Raw genomic sequence first — 16,592 nt, forward strand, 5'->3', positions numbered from 1 at the left:
GTCTATGCTGGAGTTAGTACAATGGCGGCACAAGTCAAAAGGACTCGCGCAGAGTGAAGCGCGTTTGGAAAAAGCATTGCGCGTTACAACACGTCTTCAGTCACCGAGACAGTCAATATGGAAATCGTCTCGCTTCTGGAACACTCTTTGCACTTTCACTCAGCTCGGCTTGAAAGCACTTCAGCCATCAAAAGCTTCTGCGCTTCTTCTCATCTCCTTCCATCACCCTGCTGTTGGAGGCAGCACCCATCATCATGGCTAGCATCACTGGCACTCCTGGTGGCTCAACCTCACGGTAAACCATTACTGTTAGACATGCCCATAAATAAACACGACTGACAAAATGCGCAGCAACGAGTCCAAGATCTTCGACAACGACAAGGACTTTGACATCATCATCCACTTTGGCGAGCACAAGTTCCACGCTCACCGCATCATCCTTCGTGTTATGTCGACATTCTTTGACAGAGCTCTCACCTCGCAGTTCGCGGTAAGACCCCTCCACACAAGGAACCTAGCCATTGTGCTGACATTCGTCTGCAGGTTGCCCAAAACCCCGTCTTCGAGCTCGGTGATGATGATGACGCTGAGGCTGTTTGGGCCATGTTCCGTCACATGTACAACATTGACTACTTCCACGACCCTGCATCCACCAACGCTCGCTCTCTCGACTTTCATGTTGCAGTCTTCACCGTCGCAGACAAGTATGACTGTCCTCTTCTGCGCAAGAACGTTGTCGACAAGTTCGGTGCAATCATGCACTCTCAGCTCACGAAAGGCCAACTCGAGAAGGTCGTCTCAATCATCCCCAAGATCTGTGGTCCGACTGCCCCGCTACTCGCAGATCGTTCGCTTCGCGACAAGGTGGCTGATGTCTGCTTGGTCCACTTCCAGACACTCATTAGCAGTCATGCCTTTACCCAAGCTCTCACCAAGGGTTGCATATTTGATGACCGTGGCGCTACGAAGCTCCTCGTGTACGTCTTGGGTACTTCTACCATCACAATTCATGATCCTAAAGTCGAATACATACTTCGAGCCGCTGCCGCCAAACTGATCCCTAAGTAGACATTAGACGAACAAGGCATTTCACGGATTCTCAATCCTTCTCATGTGGTCTTAGGTTGATTGTCAGAGATCATGCACCGTGCGGAAGTTGGGCTGATAAAAGTAGAAGAGAACGGGTATTTGGAGAAGGTCAAAGCAGACTCTTAATGAGACTCAGTGACTTTTTTAATGCCAAACGAAAAAAACGATCCCATGCCTGACGAGATGCGATTCTACTGAAGACTCGTGAAAAGCAAATAGACAGTGTTCATGTTTGTGTGCTTGCTTTGTTTGTAAATCCAGCTTCCGGATATTTTGGAAATACGTCTAGTTTGCATTGACGCACCCTCATCACTTGAGCACTGGACTCTCCTTCCTTCTCTGATCTTCTTCTCTATACAAACCTTCTCAATCCGCAATCATGCTCAATACTCAAGCAGCCGACGAGAACAACGTACAGCAGAAGTAAGTTCCTTGAGAGCAAGACCCATGCAAGTCTGACTGAGCCGTATGCAGTACCGTCTTTAACAACAAGAAAGACTCAGATGTTGCAATAGAATTTAGTGGCAGGCAACTTCAAGCTCATCGCGCTATTCTACGTATGTGATTGTCTGTCTTGACACTCCTTTCCCAGTCTCAGTGGCCTGTAAGTAGCCAATCTCAAAGATATCTGACTAAGTATTTGTTCAACCTTCGTATTTTGACCGAAGAAATCTCTCAACTGATCTCTCTATAGGTACCAAAGGTCAGGTCTTGACTCTATGTAATGAAGACAACACCGAGATAGCAGAAGCGATGCTTCTCCATACGTGAAACCTGCCTTACACCTAGGCCAAGCCCTCCGGCCTTCACGGGCCCATTTTCTGTCACGCAAAATTCTTCATAGTGGCCGACAAGTAAGATCGCCCTTCTCTGCGTGCCTCCACTATTTCGAACTTCCGTACCGCTGCGGTTGACCTCCTCGCCGGTAGAAACGTAGGTCGCAGGAAATACGGCTTTCCTTATGAAGAACATCCCAGATCACCGCGGTCCCGATGCCCTGCGACCACCCGACAAGTTACTGCGTGGAGAAGCCTTGGACTTTTGTGCTCCTAACTATGACCAGATCTTCATGCACAGCGAGTTCGGGAACGCCTGAGAGAGGGAAGTAAGGAAGTTATTCGATGCAGAGGCCATGGTTACCAACTTACACTGCTTGAGACGATCGGAGTTTTGGCTCTGAAGAAGAGGTATTCTTACAATCCTGCCGAACTCTGATCGTCCAGGCTTGAACCTCACACGCTTCTTTTTCTCGGGCCTCGCGCCGTTGCGGCCTGATGAGGGATGCCAAAGCTTCTGATAGACATTCGACAGAAGCTTTAAGTCTTGCCTCCGCATAGATCCATTCGGAGAGGAATTGGGAGAGGAATTGGGAGAGGAAGTGTGAGAGGAAGTGCTAAGGAGTTCGGAGATCAGGGACAAAATCCAATAACGATCAAGCATCATTCTTTGCCCGCACTTCTCTGAATGGTTTATTATTGTCATTTTCCATCAACATCCACTTTGCCTCTCCATAACCATACTGTAAGGGCTTCAGGAGAGACAAAGTCTCGAATTCGGTGTTATCTCTATTATGTCGAACCAACGTCGTGTATAACTGTAATCGTTAATCCCTTATTCGTGTCGCTTCACTGATACTTTTCATGCTCATTTCTTCACCCGATAGAATCGAAACCACCAAGTCTTAGGCACCTCGGACTGATTACAGACGTTCAGGCACAAAGTGAAGCTGCTGCCTGCAGACTTTTTCATAGTTTCACTCGGCAGTATCAAAGAAAACATCCACAGCACACTTCCATCCGCACGTAAAAGCTGGGCTTCTCTCCACCTCGCTCCTTCCTCAACACATCATCCAAACCACGAAGTCATGGCCGAGCCTCCGAATCAAAGCGATGATGGCCAGTCTCCGTAAGTCTGAGCACGCGTCTTCCACGGTGGCTACTGACATCAGCCAGTGACGACGTCTTCAACAGCGAAGAAGACTCCGACATCACCCTTGTCTTTGGCAAAAACAAAGTCTTCGCTCACCGCGTAATCCTGCGTCTGTGGTCTCCTTTCTTCAAACGCGCATTCAAGTCACAATTCCCAGTATGCTCATTCCTGGCATTCTATCATCTCCAAGAAAAAGTCTAACCGTTTCTCAGGTGGCTACAAGCCCATCTTTTGAATTCGACGACCAAGAGGATTGTGACGCAGTCTACTCCATGCTCCGTCATATGTACAACATGCCCTACGGTCAGCACCCCAACAACCAGATCCGCTCTCTTCAACACTGCATCCAAGTCTTCACTATCGCCGACAAGTACGATTGTCCGTTGCTTCGCGAGACAGCTGTCACCCAGTTCACCCTCAAATCAGCCAAACTGCTCTACACTCTCGACGCTACCTGGGGAACGATATCCAGTTTGATCGTTCATTGTATTCCACGCCTTTGCGGTCCTGATGCCCCTCAACTTGCCGACTCATCTCTGCGTAATCGCATGTTGGAAATCTGCATGGCACGTTACGGTAGACTCGCTCAGGAAGATGTGTTCAAAAAGGAGATGCAAGCAGGAAGATTGTTCGACGGCGATGCTGCTATCAAGATCTTGGCTAGAGTCAGTCAACGTCTCACAGCATCAGGCGATACGCAAGACTTCACCAATCTGCTGAGCGCTGAGACAGTCGAGGACGCTGTACCTATTGCTAGCAATGGAGCATCCGCCTCCAGTCTTTTTGAAAGAAGAGTCTTAGCTAGGATGCGTGGTGGAGGTCGTGGTGGAGGTCGTGGTAGAGGCCGTGGTAGTTAAGTTTAATCGTCCTTTGTCGAGTTGTGAAGGATAACGCAGTACCATAGCTTACGCTAAACAAAAGAACGATCTTGCTTGATTGAATCAAAGAAGATTCCATATCAAACAAAGCGCCACAGAAACACCGCCTATTCATTGTACATTCTTATCTGTAGCTCCGTCTTTCCACATCTGTGTCCACGTGTTCTCTGACCTTGATTATCAGCTAGTCGACGAGAGAAAACTTTCAAAAGAGACACTCGCTCAGACAAGGTACAGAAGCGTGACTCACTCAAAGTCGGCAGTTTTGGCCATTGCAGTTACTTTATTATGTGTCTGATTGGCAATGGGAGGTGACCAATAGTAACAAACAAGTAGTGATGGGCAGTTTGTATTCTGCAGGCGGAAGTGAAAATTTGACAGGTGCGAGATGATGTACGACGTGAATGCAGCTGGCTGGTTTGTTGGAGTGAGAGAACAACTGAGAGTGATTGCGAAAACGGAACTTCTTCAGGTGACCGTCGAGTCTGCTGGAAATTGATTGCTTGTCTGGGCTTTATCTTACTGCTCGCTCCTTCCTCTTTCTCTTCTCGGACTTCTACCAAACAACAGAATCGCCACAAACATGGACGACGAAAACTTCACCAGCGGCAAGCACGCGTGCGCATACAGTCTCCGCTTTATGCAATGAATTCTGACTTATCATTTCAGCAACTCTACCGTCTTCAACAACCCTCGAGACTCAGACATCATCATCAAATTCGCAGGCCATGAAATCCATGCGCACAGAGCCATCTTGCGTCTATGGTCTCCCTTCTTCGAGCGCAGTCTGAGCTCTCAGTTCTCCGTCGCCAAAAGCCCAGTGTTCCATCTCGACGACGATGACGATGCCGACGCCGTTTACGCCATGCTCAAGCATATGTACGGCATGACCTTCAATCAGCACCCAGACAACTTTGGCCACAGAGTTTCCCGCCTACAGTTTCTCTGGAAAGCCTACGTCGTGGCCGACAAGTACGATTGCCCCTCTATGCGCCTCGCCATCGTCACCAGGACCGAAAGATATCTCGGAAACCAGATATCTCTAGATCACCACCTGGTGACCGCGCGTTGCACATTCTATGAGGATCTGATCCAAGCAATCTCCAAGATCTGCGGTCCTGATGCTCTCCAGCTTGCTTGCCCAGGTATGCGCGATGCCGTTTTCGACTGGCTATGTCGTAACTTCGACCTTTGCATTCAGGAAGAGGTCTTCAACATGGCTGTCAAGGATGGTACTCTGCTAGAGGCCCAACTGACAACACGTCTGTTGCTCAAGATTGGCAAAGAAGTCGGAGGCAGGGGACGCCGTCGCGACCCTCTCTCAAGAGGTTCAAGTATCGCAAGATGGAAAAGCCCATTAGGAGAATTCTTCGGTCTCGCCGGTTGAGCGGACGATGAATCCGCAAAGGCATGGAAAGAGTACCGAAGAGGGACACACATTCGAGATATGCAAGGCGTGGGTATGCGCCTACAACGATGCAACAATACTACTTAGGGGCTCCAAAGGAGCCATCAAGACGGTCTGCAGAACTGGGTACAGGAACATCTCGAAAGTTGGGCCAAATAGCTGAATCAAAAACTCCAGTCGGTTGAAGGAGATATAGACTGGCTCGAACATCAAAACAGCATAACAGAACAATGAATCAGAAGTCACCATGCGAAATCAAAGAGACGCTTTACCGTGTTCTCTTATCGATGTGTTTGTAATCTCGAATTCTTCATCTCTCTTTCCTCTCATTCGTAGGAGATTGTCTCCAGTGCACTTTTCTTCTTTTCACAGAAGATGTTTTGTTCCAGAAAAGGAAAGCACATGGACATCATCTTCTGCTTCCTACCTTGAGCCTGGCGTGGAAGGCTTGACTGGGGTGAAAGGCTTGTGCTGCTTCCTCATTATCAAGATCATCGCTGTTCCCAAACTTCCTTTCCAAATGTACTCGACCGCCACCAACATCAAGTCCAGATCCTTTGCCTCGAAGATGAGTTGAAACGATGAGGCTTTTTGAGATGCCAGCAGCCATGGTGCGATGATGAGCTAGAAGAGTATTTGCCTGACAGTCTCTTCCAATACTTACTGGATGCGTCTTTGGTGAGTGATGATGTTTCGACCTCCTATATCTAGTACATGTCAAAGAACACACCAGAAAATACAAGACCAAAGGATGGTCGATATCCTTGTTGAAGAAGATCAGAGAAACATTGAACTGAGTAGAAAGAAACTATCAATGGCGCAGATGAAAATAGTGCACAAAAATCACGCTGGAACTGGTGGACAGCATTGATTGTACTTTTGGAGTGTGAGTCTAGAAAGACTGTTTTCCTTTATCCATATCGTTCTTTCGTACCGCATTTATCAGCATCTACCCCTTCTTATGTCTTGGTTGTCAGGAATAAATGTGTAGCAAAGGCCCGATCGATTGTGTAGACCCTGTCCGGCTCTCATATTCCGCTACTTCTTTCTCTGTTATTGCCTCCGTACCGTATTGATTATGTGGGTGTTCGTTGGGTTGACATGCGGTTGTGTCGATCACCGCTTAGTTGATGAGTTTGTTTGGCTGTTTGCTATAACGGGCATCCTGGCAGATCCTCGCAATCAATCTCGAGAATGATTTGGAGTCCAGCATAGAACCCTTGTCAACCACTTGGCTGAAGCCAGAGTAATACATACAAGCGGAAAAGTTCCTGGAAGTCCACTCAAGCATGACAGCACGCAGTCCGGGATCAGCTAGCTGTGGGGCTTCGGGACCACAGACAGTGGCGATGGTAGCGGCCATTGCCTCGGGCAATTTTGGCGTGATGGAAAACTCCCAGCTGCTCTCCAGCAGTTCTTTGATGGTTTTAAGGATGACGATGCGCATGGATGGACAGTCGTATTTGTCGGCCAACATGTACATGCTGATGTGACGCTTGAGGAGTGCGATCTGTGAAGGAATCACGGGTTCGTGAGGTAAGCCGTACATGTATTTGAGCATTTCTTCGACGTGCTCTGGAATGTCGTCTTCACCAAGATCGAAGACGGCACTTTTGGCGACCTGATAGAAGATTCGAGTCAGCACGCGATCAAGTCGGATTAACAGAGACTCCGCAATTGTCTCAGGCTTTGGCACAGTTGGACTGAGATACACTACCAGCTGGCTCGCGACGGTCTCGCGTTTCCAGTTCAGACGTACCGAGAACTGCGAGTTTAGTGCACGCTTGAAGAATGGCGACCACATGCGTAGCACGACTCTATGGGCGTAGAACTGGGTCTCTCCAACCTTAAGAATGATGTCCGAGTCTTGCGGGTTGTCAAAGACATCAGGGTCACTAATTCCATTGACACATTAGTCGAAGAAGTAAACAATCAAACGGATCTCGGTTGTCTTACGCGTTTGCGCCGCCGACAAACCCTTTGTCCTCAGGCATGTTTGCGGCCATGTTGTGTTGGTGATGTTGGTTGATGGATGGAAGGGAGAAAGGATGGCGTGGGAGAGGAACGATCGGTGCGCGTCTTTATGTCAGGCTGAACGACTGAGTGAGAGTGAAAGTCGAAGAAATGATCGGGTTGGAAGGGTACCTGATACAGTGAAGTCACGCGCGCATAATCAAGCTCATGGTCATACCTGCTCTCCAGTTAAGAGCCGGCGACAATGTGACTGCAGAATTGCAAGAACCTATTCGAACCCAGGGTTGCATCTAGTGAGAGCGTGTGAGAAAGAAAAATTAGTAAACAAAAAGAAAAAAGGGGCATTATGCCATGTTCATCAGTGGTCAGAGGTTGCAGGACAGTGTTTCACCAAAGGTAGATGGCTTATAACAATCTGATCGATGCATTGAAGAGGGACTGTGTTCATCATGGGCATTCTTCTTTCCCTATGCCACGGAAAGAACGACTAGCAAGAAAAAGCCTAGAATAAAAGGGGTAACCTGCAAGTTGAATCCGAGAAGGCAAGTGTGGTCGGTATGAAGCTGCCACAAATCCTGACCATTGACAACAAATACAGATTGGCTTCAGCCGAGACAAGGCTGACAAGCCAGACCAAGCAACAACGTGTTTCCAAGACCTGATCTCATTGCTCAGCCTCCTCAACTAAAGTGCTGCAGCAACCGGTCGGCGCACTCGAGATCAAACAATTCTCCGCGGCGCATTGGAAGTCTGAATCCATCTACGCGCATGTTTACTCACCGAAAAAGGCGGAATCAGACAGCGCTTGAAGTAGAGAGACCACATACACAGCACAACTCTGTGCGCCAACACCCTCTCTTGGCCGAATTTGATGATCAAGTCCGAATATTGAGGGTTGTTAAAGACACTGTAATCGCTGCTGCACTGTCAATCTTGGTCTCGGCCGTGGAACATCGTTTGTGTGAACATACGCGCATTCACCCTGAACGAATCTAGGATCTGCGAACTCGGATTCTTCGACCTCGCTGAAGGTCCGTCTGGAATTCATGTTGGTGGCACGGCTACTTGTGTTGTTGGAAGATGAGAGGAAGCAGAGAATGGTCGAGAGCAAGACTATATAAAGTCGCGCGTGTTGTTTGTCTGGAGATCTGAAAGTGAGACACATTTTGAAACACCCTTAGACAAACACAAAGATGCTTGGCTGAGACTGAATGCAGAAAAGTTTGCCTCCAAAGTCTTTTGCGGTGAAATATCATGTATAATAGGAAAAAAGGGGTATCTTGCTATGTTTCTCATCAAGTCATAATCCCAATTCAAGCTCTTCCGCCCTTCTTGCCCTCCTGCTGCAAGCTCATCTCCATAGCTCTCTTGAAATCTTCATCATCTTCCTCATCGTTGTTCTCCTCAATCTTGCCCTTGCCCTTGTTTGCGGTACGGCGATGTTCTTCTTCGAGCAAACTCTGCTTCTTCACATACTCCATGACGACTCTTTCTTCCTCTTCAGCGCTTGTGGCTTCTTTGTGGGCTTCTTGGCTTTGGCTGATTGCGCGTTGTAGCTCTGCATCGTCATCGCGCTGTTGGTGTTGCGAATGCTGATCCTGAGAGGCCTTTACAGCAAGACGGAACTCGTCGTCGCCTTCGCTAGAGTTGGTGTCCCATTCGCTGTCTGTGGAGTGGCCTTGACGCTTGGCACGCTTGTCCTTGTGTCCTTCGTTTGCCATGCTAGCTCTGAGAGCTGCTGCCAATTCCTCATCATGCTCAGACGATGCCTCTTGATAAGCTGGGGGTTGTTGTCCATCGTGGTCTACCAGACTAGCCGCGATAGCCTTTCTGAGAATCTCATCTTCGTCGTCGTTGTTTTCACCACCGCTAGGAGCGTTCTGACCAGAAGTCAATTCCGCAATACTGGCCCGGATGGCACGCTCGATCATAGCGTCCTGCTCGGGATCGCCACGACTGGTGTCAGCGACCGATGTTTGGATGGCTCTCTCTAAGTCATTGCCACTCGCACCACGAGTGAATTGCAAGTCATCATACTTCGGAGGCTCAGTAGAGTGCTGTGTGACCTCGACAGTCGGCGTCGAGATTTCGCTTTGTGTACCCGTTCTCGCTGCACGCGAGTTAGCACGCGATCGAGGACGAATGCCTAGGAGGGAGCGACTACCTTTGCCCTGGCCATTATTACCGTTACCATCCCATTGCTTCTTAAGCATGTCTTGGAACTGTTCATGGATGAATCTCTTCTTCTTGACCTCGGATTCAACTATTCTCCAGCGTCTGATGATTTCTTGACGTTCTTGAGCACTCGACCTATGCCATTCATCGTAACCCTGTGCCGTCCGAGCTGCGATGATGTAGTTCTGAACCGAAGATCCGGACAACTGCTGGAGCTCCTTGTAGACACCCTTCATAGTGTAGGCCGGTATGCCGAAGATGGCTGCACCTGGCTTGAGCACAATACCACCAATACCCTTTCCAAATCCTTTGAGGAAACCGGCAGCACCCTCTTTCTTTGCGCCTTCCATGGGCTGTGTGACCAGTCCGGTGATGCCATCGAACATACCGTATCCAAACTCCTTGGTGGCTGCTCTGAGACCAGACCTGAAGTCGGTAATACGATCGGGTTTCCTGACTGACTCATCTCCGTAGAGTTTCGGGGCATTATGGAAGCCCTTGGCAAGAGCGTGTGTGAAGTCCATAGGCGACTTGAAACCAGCGCCAACAATTCTCGAGACACCCTTACTGGTGCCAAATGCAGCATCAATAACCTCTCTAATGTTTGTCTCTCCACCTTGCGATTGCGATTGAGCCGACGCTTGAGACTGTGTTGTGTTGGTTCTGTGTGGGCTCGAAGATCTGGAGTTAGAGCCACTACGAGAGCAAGAACGATGACGCAATTGGCCGCCGAGACGGCCCTGGAGTGCAGCAGCAAGCGACGAAGAGCGACTGCGTTTTTCTTTATCGTTCTTGTCCTCGGCGGTCAGATGAGGAGAGCCCATCTTTGCAAGCGATTCGTCGAGATTAAAGGTCGCGCCTGCACTCGCACCTCGAGTAGGTGAGGACGGCCTGCTGGGACTAGATACAGCGGATTCTCTCGTGGAGGATTCAGGTTGGCTTGACTGCTGCCCAGAACATCCTGATTGTGAGATAGCCTGAGGGTCTGTTTTGGTCTTGTTAGGAACAGCATCAGGATGAATGCGCAACGCCTTCAAAGCAGCGACAGGGAAATCAGCGACACCCATCATCATGGTACTGATTGTACCAGTGAGAGCACCGGCACCACCTGAGATGGGCTCTGGTGGTCCTTCATCTGCTTCGTATTCCCTTGCGCGGTACAGCTTGAGGTCTTTGAAGTCAAGCAGCCCCTCAGTGGCCAATGTGGTCGCTGCCAAGGCACTCAGGCGAACTTCAGTCCTCTTCAGGCGCCAAACGGCTGCCTTGCTGGGTGCTATGCTGCATCTCAGCTTGTCGACTTCCAGGAATTGGTGGAAGCTCTGAGCACCAGATTCAGTACCCTTTTCGTGGCTGATACTGTTAGCTAGATCCTGAGCACGTTCTCTGGTCGCAGGTTCGAGAGCCTTGTTAATAGCTTCGGCTAGGTTATCCGCAGTCAAGTCCTTGTGGTTGATGGGATCTGGACCAGCACCAGCTTTGGCTACCATAGCTCCCCAGAAAGGTTGATCTCCAAAGAATGGCACAATGACCGTGCTGACACCACATGCAATACCGGCAGCAGTGGTTCCGGCACCTCCGTGATGAACTACGCAAGAGACATGCTTGAATAGCCAGTCATGAGGCACGTTACCAAGCATGAAGACACCCTCGGGAATACCGAGCTCGTCGGCACCGAAGCCACCCCAGCCTTTTGAAACAAGGGCACGCTGGCCAGTCTTGCGGACAGCATCGAAAATCAGTTTGGTCATTCCGTTGGGATCATCAAGAACGATTGAACCAAATCCAATGTAGATGGGTGGCGGTCCGGCATCCAAGAAGGCCTTCAGATCAGCAGGAGGTGTGAAGTTCGAAGCCAACGAAAGGAAGTAGAATCCGGAGATGGAAATCTGGTTGCCCCAATCTTTAGGCTTTGGAATCAAGGCTGGTGACCAACAGTAGGTATGTGGGATACGCAGTCTTGTCAGCATACCGGGCGCCCAAATCAAGCTGATCGGATCTAAAGACAGATCCTTGACTCTGAATCTGTTGATCACATCACCCAAACCTTGCCAAGTCAACATCTCGACAAGGGTATAACTGATGAAGTTGGTAAGGTGAGGGTCGGCATTGGTTGACTGGATGTTGGCCAGTGGATGAGGGAAAGCCTGTGTCGGAGAGTATGGCATGGTAAACATGACATGTAAGGGGCATCCCAGCTTCTCAGCACAGTGGATATGAGCAAAGGACGGAGGATTGGCGATGATGGCGTCAGCGATGAAGGGCTTGTCTGATGCATCAGTATTACGCATCCATTCTTCTGTTGTATTGTCGTCTGCAGCGACTCCGGTGCCATCTCCTGATTCGATACAACTTCTCCAACAACCTTTGATCATGGTCGATATCTCTTTGCGTCTCTTGCCAACATCTCCAGATCTAAGAACGTCAAATCCAGGCATCAGACCGGGATTCTTGACCATGAATGCCATCAGCTCTGAGGGGTCACCTCCGATGTTGAAGAATTCGAGACCATTCTCTGTGACAAAGTCTCTGAAGACTGGATGTGTTGCCAGGCGTACGCGGTGGCCATATTGATCTTTGAGCACCTTTCCAAGGGCAACAAAGGGTTGCACATCTCCTCTAGAACCAACAACGTGGATGACGACGTTTAGCGGTGGCGGCGGCGGTTGGCCAGGAGCTCCACCAAGCGAGGTGGGAATATACGGAGGAGGGACTTGTGTAGTATCGGCAAGGTCGAGTTGACTTCGCAGGGCAGGTACGAGCAAGTTGGAGAGATGGCGAGACGTTTGGTTGATGTTGATGTTGACTCGTCCATCCGAGCGAAGAGTAGCTTTGGTGCCCAGTCCACCGTCGTTGGAGCTGACATCGCCGTATGTATCGCCGTATGCTGGGGGTGGTAGGTTCTCGTCTGTCGTGTTCGGATTGAGGTATTGGGCTACCCTTGAGGGGTCCGGGCCGTCTTCATGTTCAGTTGCCTGTGCAGCAGCTGCTGCTTGGGCAACCATGGTCGATGGTATTTCGGCCATGGTAGCGCTGGGTGTCTTTTGTTCCGCCATGACACTTTGTGTTCTGAGTCTTGTTGTAACTGTCAGGCACTCGAGTGCCGTGTAGTTGATGTTTCCAGGCGGGCGCGCTCGCAGGTTAATACAAGCCAACGAGGTTTGTTTATACAGCGTTCAAAGCTTTGTTATCTGGCGCCCACGAGTTCTACTCTCTATGCCTCAAGCAGACTCACTTACCAGTTATCAGACTGCACGATGTCAGCGACGATTCAGAGAAGATCCAGCGACAACTCAAAGCTCTTGCTATTTCACCAGGTCTTTTGCGGCTTCTTGAAAATATCGTCCGATCCTACAGCCAGATTCCGCCCATAAATGCTGCTGAAAATGCTGGTGTTTTCTAAACATGCACCCTGCGTTCTACACAAACTCTCAAGAAGGTCGACCCCGCGATTTTCTACGTCACTGTTTTGTGGCTGTGAGCGCTCCAGACTTGGATGGGCGCTGTGCAGACACGGCAGGCAGCTGGTCTTCCAAGCCACTTTCCATGTCGATCTTGTGGAATGCGTTGTCTCACTACCTAACCACAGTCGCTACCTACTCTACTCCTAGCCACTCATGATTATGGAGATGCTAGAAGTCTCTGTGATCAAGAGGGTGTTTACCGAGAACTCATTTACAACTATCTCTCACTGGACAGTCTTCAATCTCACATGTCTTTGTGCCTTTTATTGGTTCAATTGCACGTCATCTGGTGTTTGAAGGGGCAACATGCCCGCTATGCGCTTTGTGATTACCTCCCTTATGCTCATTCACCCCAGCTGTATATGTTTTCTGTATCGTAGACGCGTCCAGGGAGAGCACGTCAAGCAACACATCTGTGTATATTACACCAAGGACGAGAGGATCAAGAGAGAGGGAGAAACAGAAATCTGGCATAACTAGACATTTGTACACTGTGAAGTGATCATTGGAGAACATCCCGTCCGAAAGACTACGCTTTCCCAAATCGTGCCACAAAGCAGGAAAGAACCAGAAAAAGAAAAGGAAATAAAATCAAAACGCCGAGATGAAAGGCAGGCACTCGTTTAAGCCTTCAGCCAGACACTCGTGGGATATCGAAAAAGGTCGTCTATGCGATGGGGTTGTTCGTTCCGGCCCAGCCGAAACGTCGTTCTTTTTGTTCTCTTGCCAGAAGATCGAATCAATGCATCATCAATCAATCGTCATTCGCGAGGGCACTGCTCCCATGGCATGTGCTCCTCCCAGGGATCCATGCCTTCCTTCATAAGAGTAGCCCTTATCCTCGACGCCAATAACTCTTCGTCGCTGGATGTGAGGCTTCAAGCCTTTGTTGAAGTTGGCCGTACACCATGCGCAATTTACGATGGTGAGAATCAACAATAGAAGTGTGATGACGGCAAAAGTGGTCAAACTCTTCCGCGCAGGTTCGTAATCGGCCACTCTCTCTGGGTTGCTCGAATCGTACATGCGCACCAGCTTGAATAGGAAATAGGCCATGGCAGCAAAATACAGAACGATTGTGCTGCACATTCCCAATGTCGATTCTCGTCGGGTGAACCAAGCGGCCGCGAGAAGGATAGCAATCGTGACGGGGATAGCGGCGATGGTGAGGGCGAATTCGATGTCAGATGTGTGTTCACGGACCACAACGACGAATTGTACTGTAAATCCAAGGAAGAAGAAAAAGTCGAACTTGAGGAGGGCAATGTAAATCTGTTTGTGGTTAGCGCATGTTTCTGAATCGAGCCGAGAGGATTTAACATACCTGGTAAACAAGGTAGCGTCTCTTCAAGCGCAAGTCTGCCGAGATGTGTTTGTAGATGGTCCAAGCAAATTCGTCATATAGCTTCCATGCTACGATACTGAATGCAACTGTTCCCAGCGCAAGAACGCAAGGCACAGCAACGAGGAAAGGCTTCACATCATGGCCAAAGTCGGGTCTGATCTCACGCGCTATGTCCAGGACGTCGACAGCACGATCGATCTGATCGTACTGGACTGCAGCATATACGAGCAGACCAAGATTGTAGAGACAAAGTCCAATGACTTGAATTGTGTTTTTCAAGCGCAAAGCGTCCCAGACGAGCGCAAGTTGGTAGATGAATCCGAAAATGAAAAGGGCGAGGTAGGTGGGAATGGTTCGTGATTGTGTCGTCTTTCGCGCCTGAGGGGCGAGTGAGATTTGGAATTTGGCAAAGACATAGCTGTATTACGCATCAGCACAAGAAGTCAAGAGCAGAGAACAACAATGACATACCCTTCAAGGCCCAGACCGACAGCTGCTTGACAAACGGCGATCATCAGGAACGACCACGTCCATCGTGAACTCGGCATGTACATGATGCGACTGGTTGTTGATTGTCTCGATGAAGAAGGGCCACTGAGTCCCTCGCGATCATGGTAGCCTCCGGCAGGAAAAGGGCTGACGCTGCGGTCGCGATCAAGCGGTATGTAAGAGCTGTTGGGGAAACCCTGACCTCCCAGGTGAGAGGTCTTTTTCTTGTGGTTGGTAATGGTGACGGTCGGAGGCCGCTCAGGCCTGGGTATTTGTGTCGAGCGGTGTGTTGGACAGGAGTGTTTGTGCAAGGAGGTCAGGCGTTGGGCCGAGACTCGAAGGCGTTTGTGTCAGGAGTGTCAGGAGGCGGTGTGTCGCGTGCGGAGAGAAGGATCGAACGAGCGGAAGAGCGAGTAGCTGCGTGACGAGTGACTGGAAAAGAGCGAGCAAAAGTCGTGTTTGCGAGAGGTTTGACTGCTGAGTCGATTGATTGCTGCGGTGCTTCAGGCCTACACCATCGCCGAGGCTGCCAAGGAGGGGAATGCGAACCAGAGAAGGTGCGAACCAGGGATGTTTCACTAAGCTGTTGGGCTGACTGAGGAAGCTGCAACCCACGACTTGCGACAACCCTCGCTGATATATACAAGTCGACAATGACAACGACAATGACTTCAGAGGTATGTATAGACAATAATAGTCCGTGAGGCTGTGACTGTGCGAGATCCCGGCCAAGCTCACGCAGAATATTAACTGATGGGGCTGAGCACACTTAGCACTGTAAACTCTCTGAAAGTGTTTCCCAAACGGTCGCGAGGCTCGAGCTCGACCGCTGTCAGGGTCTCTTTCCCCATTCGGTTGTTCTGCCGCGTGGCTTAACCACCTACCTTGCTATCAAAAGCACCATTCATCTAACTCTACATGTCATCCTCTAAATCAAGCACACAAGATTAACGACATCTCATTTCCCATCTTGATCCGTCAGATGCTTCTTGCGACATCGTCGCTCCATTTAGAAACACAAATCAGGGGAACCCGAACTTTGAATCGTCACGTCTGTGATCCCTCGGGTACGCCCTGCATGCACCTGTCAACGGCTCTAAGAACTCCAGGACTCGGCACAACCTTGGAGAGTGATGTTTGCTCTTCAGAAAACTCCCCGCCATTGCATCAACTTGACTTGGCCCTGCCGTGAACCGCATGTCGCGCGCCGGGCCCGGCAAGTCCTCTGAAATTACATGAATCTTGTCGTAAAGCACGAGGCACTGACATATCAGCTCTCGATCTCTCGGGAGTGAAAGAAACATTTCCAGAGAAATCAGTCACCGTGTCCGAGCTCACAAGACGCAACTGGACATCGCGCTTTTGTAGCGACTAGATACGTGCACGTTATAATATCTGCTCTTCTCTGATTTCCTCACGAAACAGTGCAGAGTATGAGAGACCAAATCGAAATGACTGCTATTCAATTTACTGAAGCTCGCTGGACCATTTTGAAACCACAAGACCAAATGTCTTCGAACAGAGAAGGGGGCAAAGGAATGCGATCTTGGTGTCCAAGCCTGGTGCGATGCACTCAAATTTTCGGAATGCCCATATCTTGAGCCACTTTGACCAACTACCCGGCGCGCATCGTTCTTATGAGAGAAACCTCATTTTTCCATCTCACACATGTGGTCTTGACTCTGGAAGGAGCTCTGGGAATGGAGTTGAAGCACGACGATTTCAAGCAGGGTTACCCTGGTCTCGAAAAGATGCTGAAGAAGGCGGTGAGATTCTGCCATTAGACGACTAACCTCGCATGATGCGTGCATTCTCTTCTACGCTACAATTACTCGCACAACTAG

At 49.6% G+C, this 16,592-nt stretch overlaps 6 protein-coding genes across 6 annotated transcripts; 3 read left to right on the forward strand and 3 right to left on the reverse strand.

Annotated features, from left to right (window-relative positions):
* Positions 1-176: 176 nt before the first annotated feature.
* On the forward strand, positions 177-1,267 carry M438DRAFT_363116 (uncharacterized protein). The gene is made up of 3 exons (XM_029907630.1): positions 177-295; positions 352-490; positions 544-1,267. Exons 1-3 carry the CDS (start codon positions 255-257, stop codon positions 1,066-1,068), a joined length of 705 nt encoding a protein of 234 aa, XP_029763166.1. The 5' UTR covers positions 177-254; the 3' UTR covers positions 1,069-1,267.
* Positions 1,268-2,746: 1,479 nt separating this feature from the next.
* Positions 2,747-3,886, forward strand: M438DRAFT_388834 (uncharacterized protein). Its single transcript, XM_029909023.1, has 3 exons — positions 2,747-2,994; positions 3,042-3,174; positions 3,231-3,886. The coding sequence occupies exons 1-3, from the start codon at positions 2,954-2,956 to the stop codon at positions 3,873-3,875; spliced, it is 819 nt and encodes a 272-aa protein (XP_029763167.1). The 5' UTR covers positions 2,747-2,953; the 3' UTR covers positions 3,876-3,886.
* A 593-nt stretch (positions 3,887-4,479) lies between these two features.
* M438DRAFT_332798 (uncharacterized protein) lies at positions 4,480-5,283 on the forward strand (the record flags this gene model as incomplete). Its single annotated transcript, XM_029903543.1, has 2 exons — positions 4,480-4,514; positions 4,566-5,283. The coding sequence occupies 2 exons, from the start codon at positions 4,480-4,482 to the stop codon at positions 5,281-5,283; spliced, it is 753 nt and encodes a 250-aa protein (XP_029763168.1).
* Positions 5,284-6,219: 936 nt separating this feature from the next.
* Positions 6,220-7,299, reverse strand: M438DRAFT_388850 (uncharacterized protein; the record flags this gene model as incomplete). The annotated part of the gene is made up of 3 exons (XM_029909024.1): positions 6,220-6,925; positions 7,064-7,199; positions 7,261-7,299. Coding segments are annotated over 3 exons (673 nt in total), but the record flags the coding sequence as incomplete, so codon positions are not given.
* Positions 7,300-8,378: 1,079 nt separating this feature from the next.
* Positions 8,379-12,825, reverse strand: M438DRAFT_343385 (UDP-Glycosyltransferase/glycogen phosphorylase). The gene is made up of 2 exons (XM_029904973.1): positions 9,443-12,825; positions 8,379-9,388 (listed from the first exon to the last, which is right to left on the reverse strand). The coding sequence occupies exons 1-2, from the start codon at positions 12,474-12,476 to the stop codon at positions 8,592-8,594; spliced, it is 3,831 nt and encodes a 1,276-aa protein (XP_029763170.1). The 5' UTR covers positions 12,477-12,825; the 3' UTR covers positions 8,379-8,591.
* Positions 12,826-13,664: 839 nt separating this feature from the next.
* On the reverse strand, positions 13,665-14,813 carry M438DRAFT_268918 (uncharacterized protein; the record flags this gene model as incomplete). The annotated part of the gene is made up of 3 exons (XM_029900297.1): positions 13,665-14,186; positions 14,239-14,677; positions 14,731-14,813. The coding sequence occupies 3 exons, from the start codon at positions 14,811-14,813 to the stop codon at positions 13,665-13,667; spliced, it is 1,044 nt and encodes a 347-aa protein (XP_029763171.1).
* Positions 14,814-16,592: the final 1,779 nt, after the last annotated feature.

This window comes from Aureobasidium pullulans (genome assembly GCF_000721785.1).
Source record: "Aureobasidium pullulans EXF-150 unplaced genomic scaffold scaffold_4, whole genome shotgun sequence".
Classification (NCBI taxonomy): Eukaryota; Fungi; Ascomycota; class Dothideomycetes; order Dothideales; family Saccotheciaceae; genus Aureobasidium; species Aureobasidium pullulans.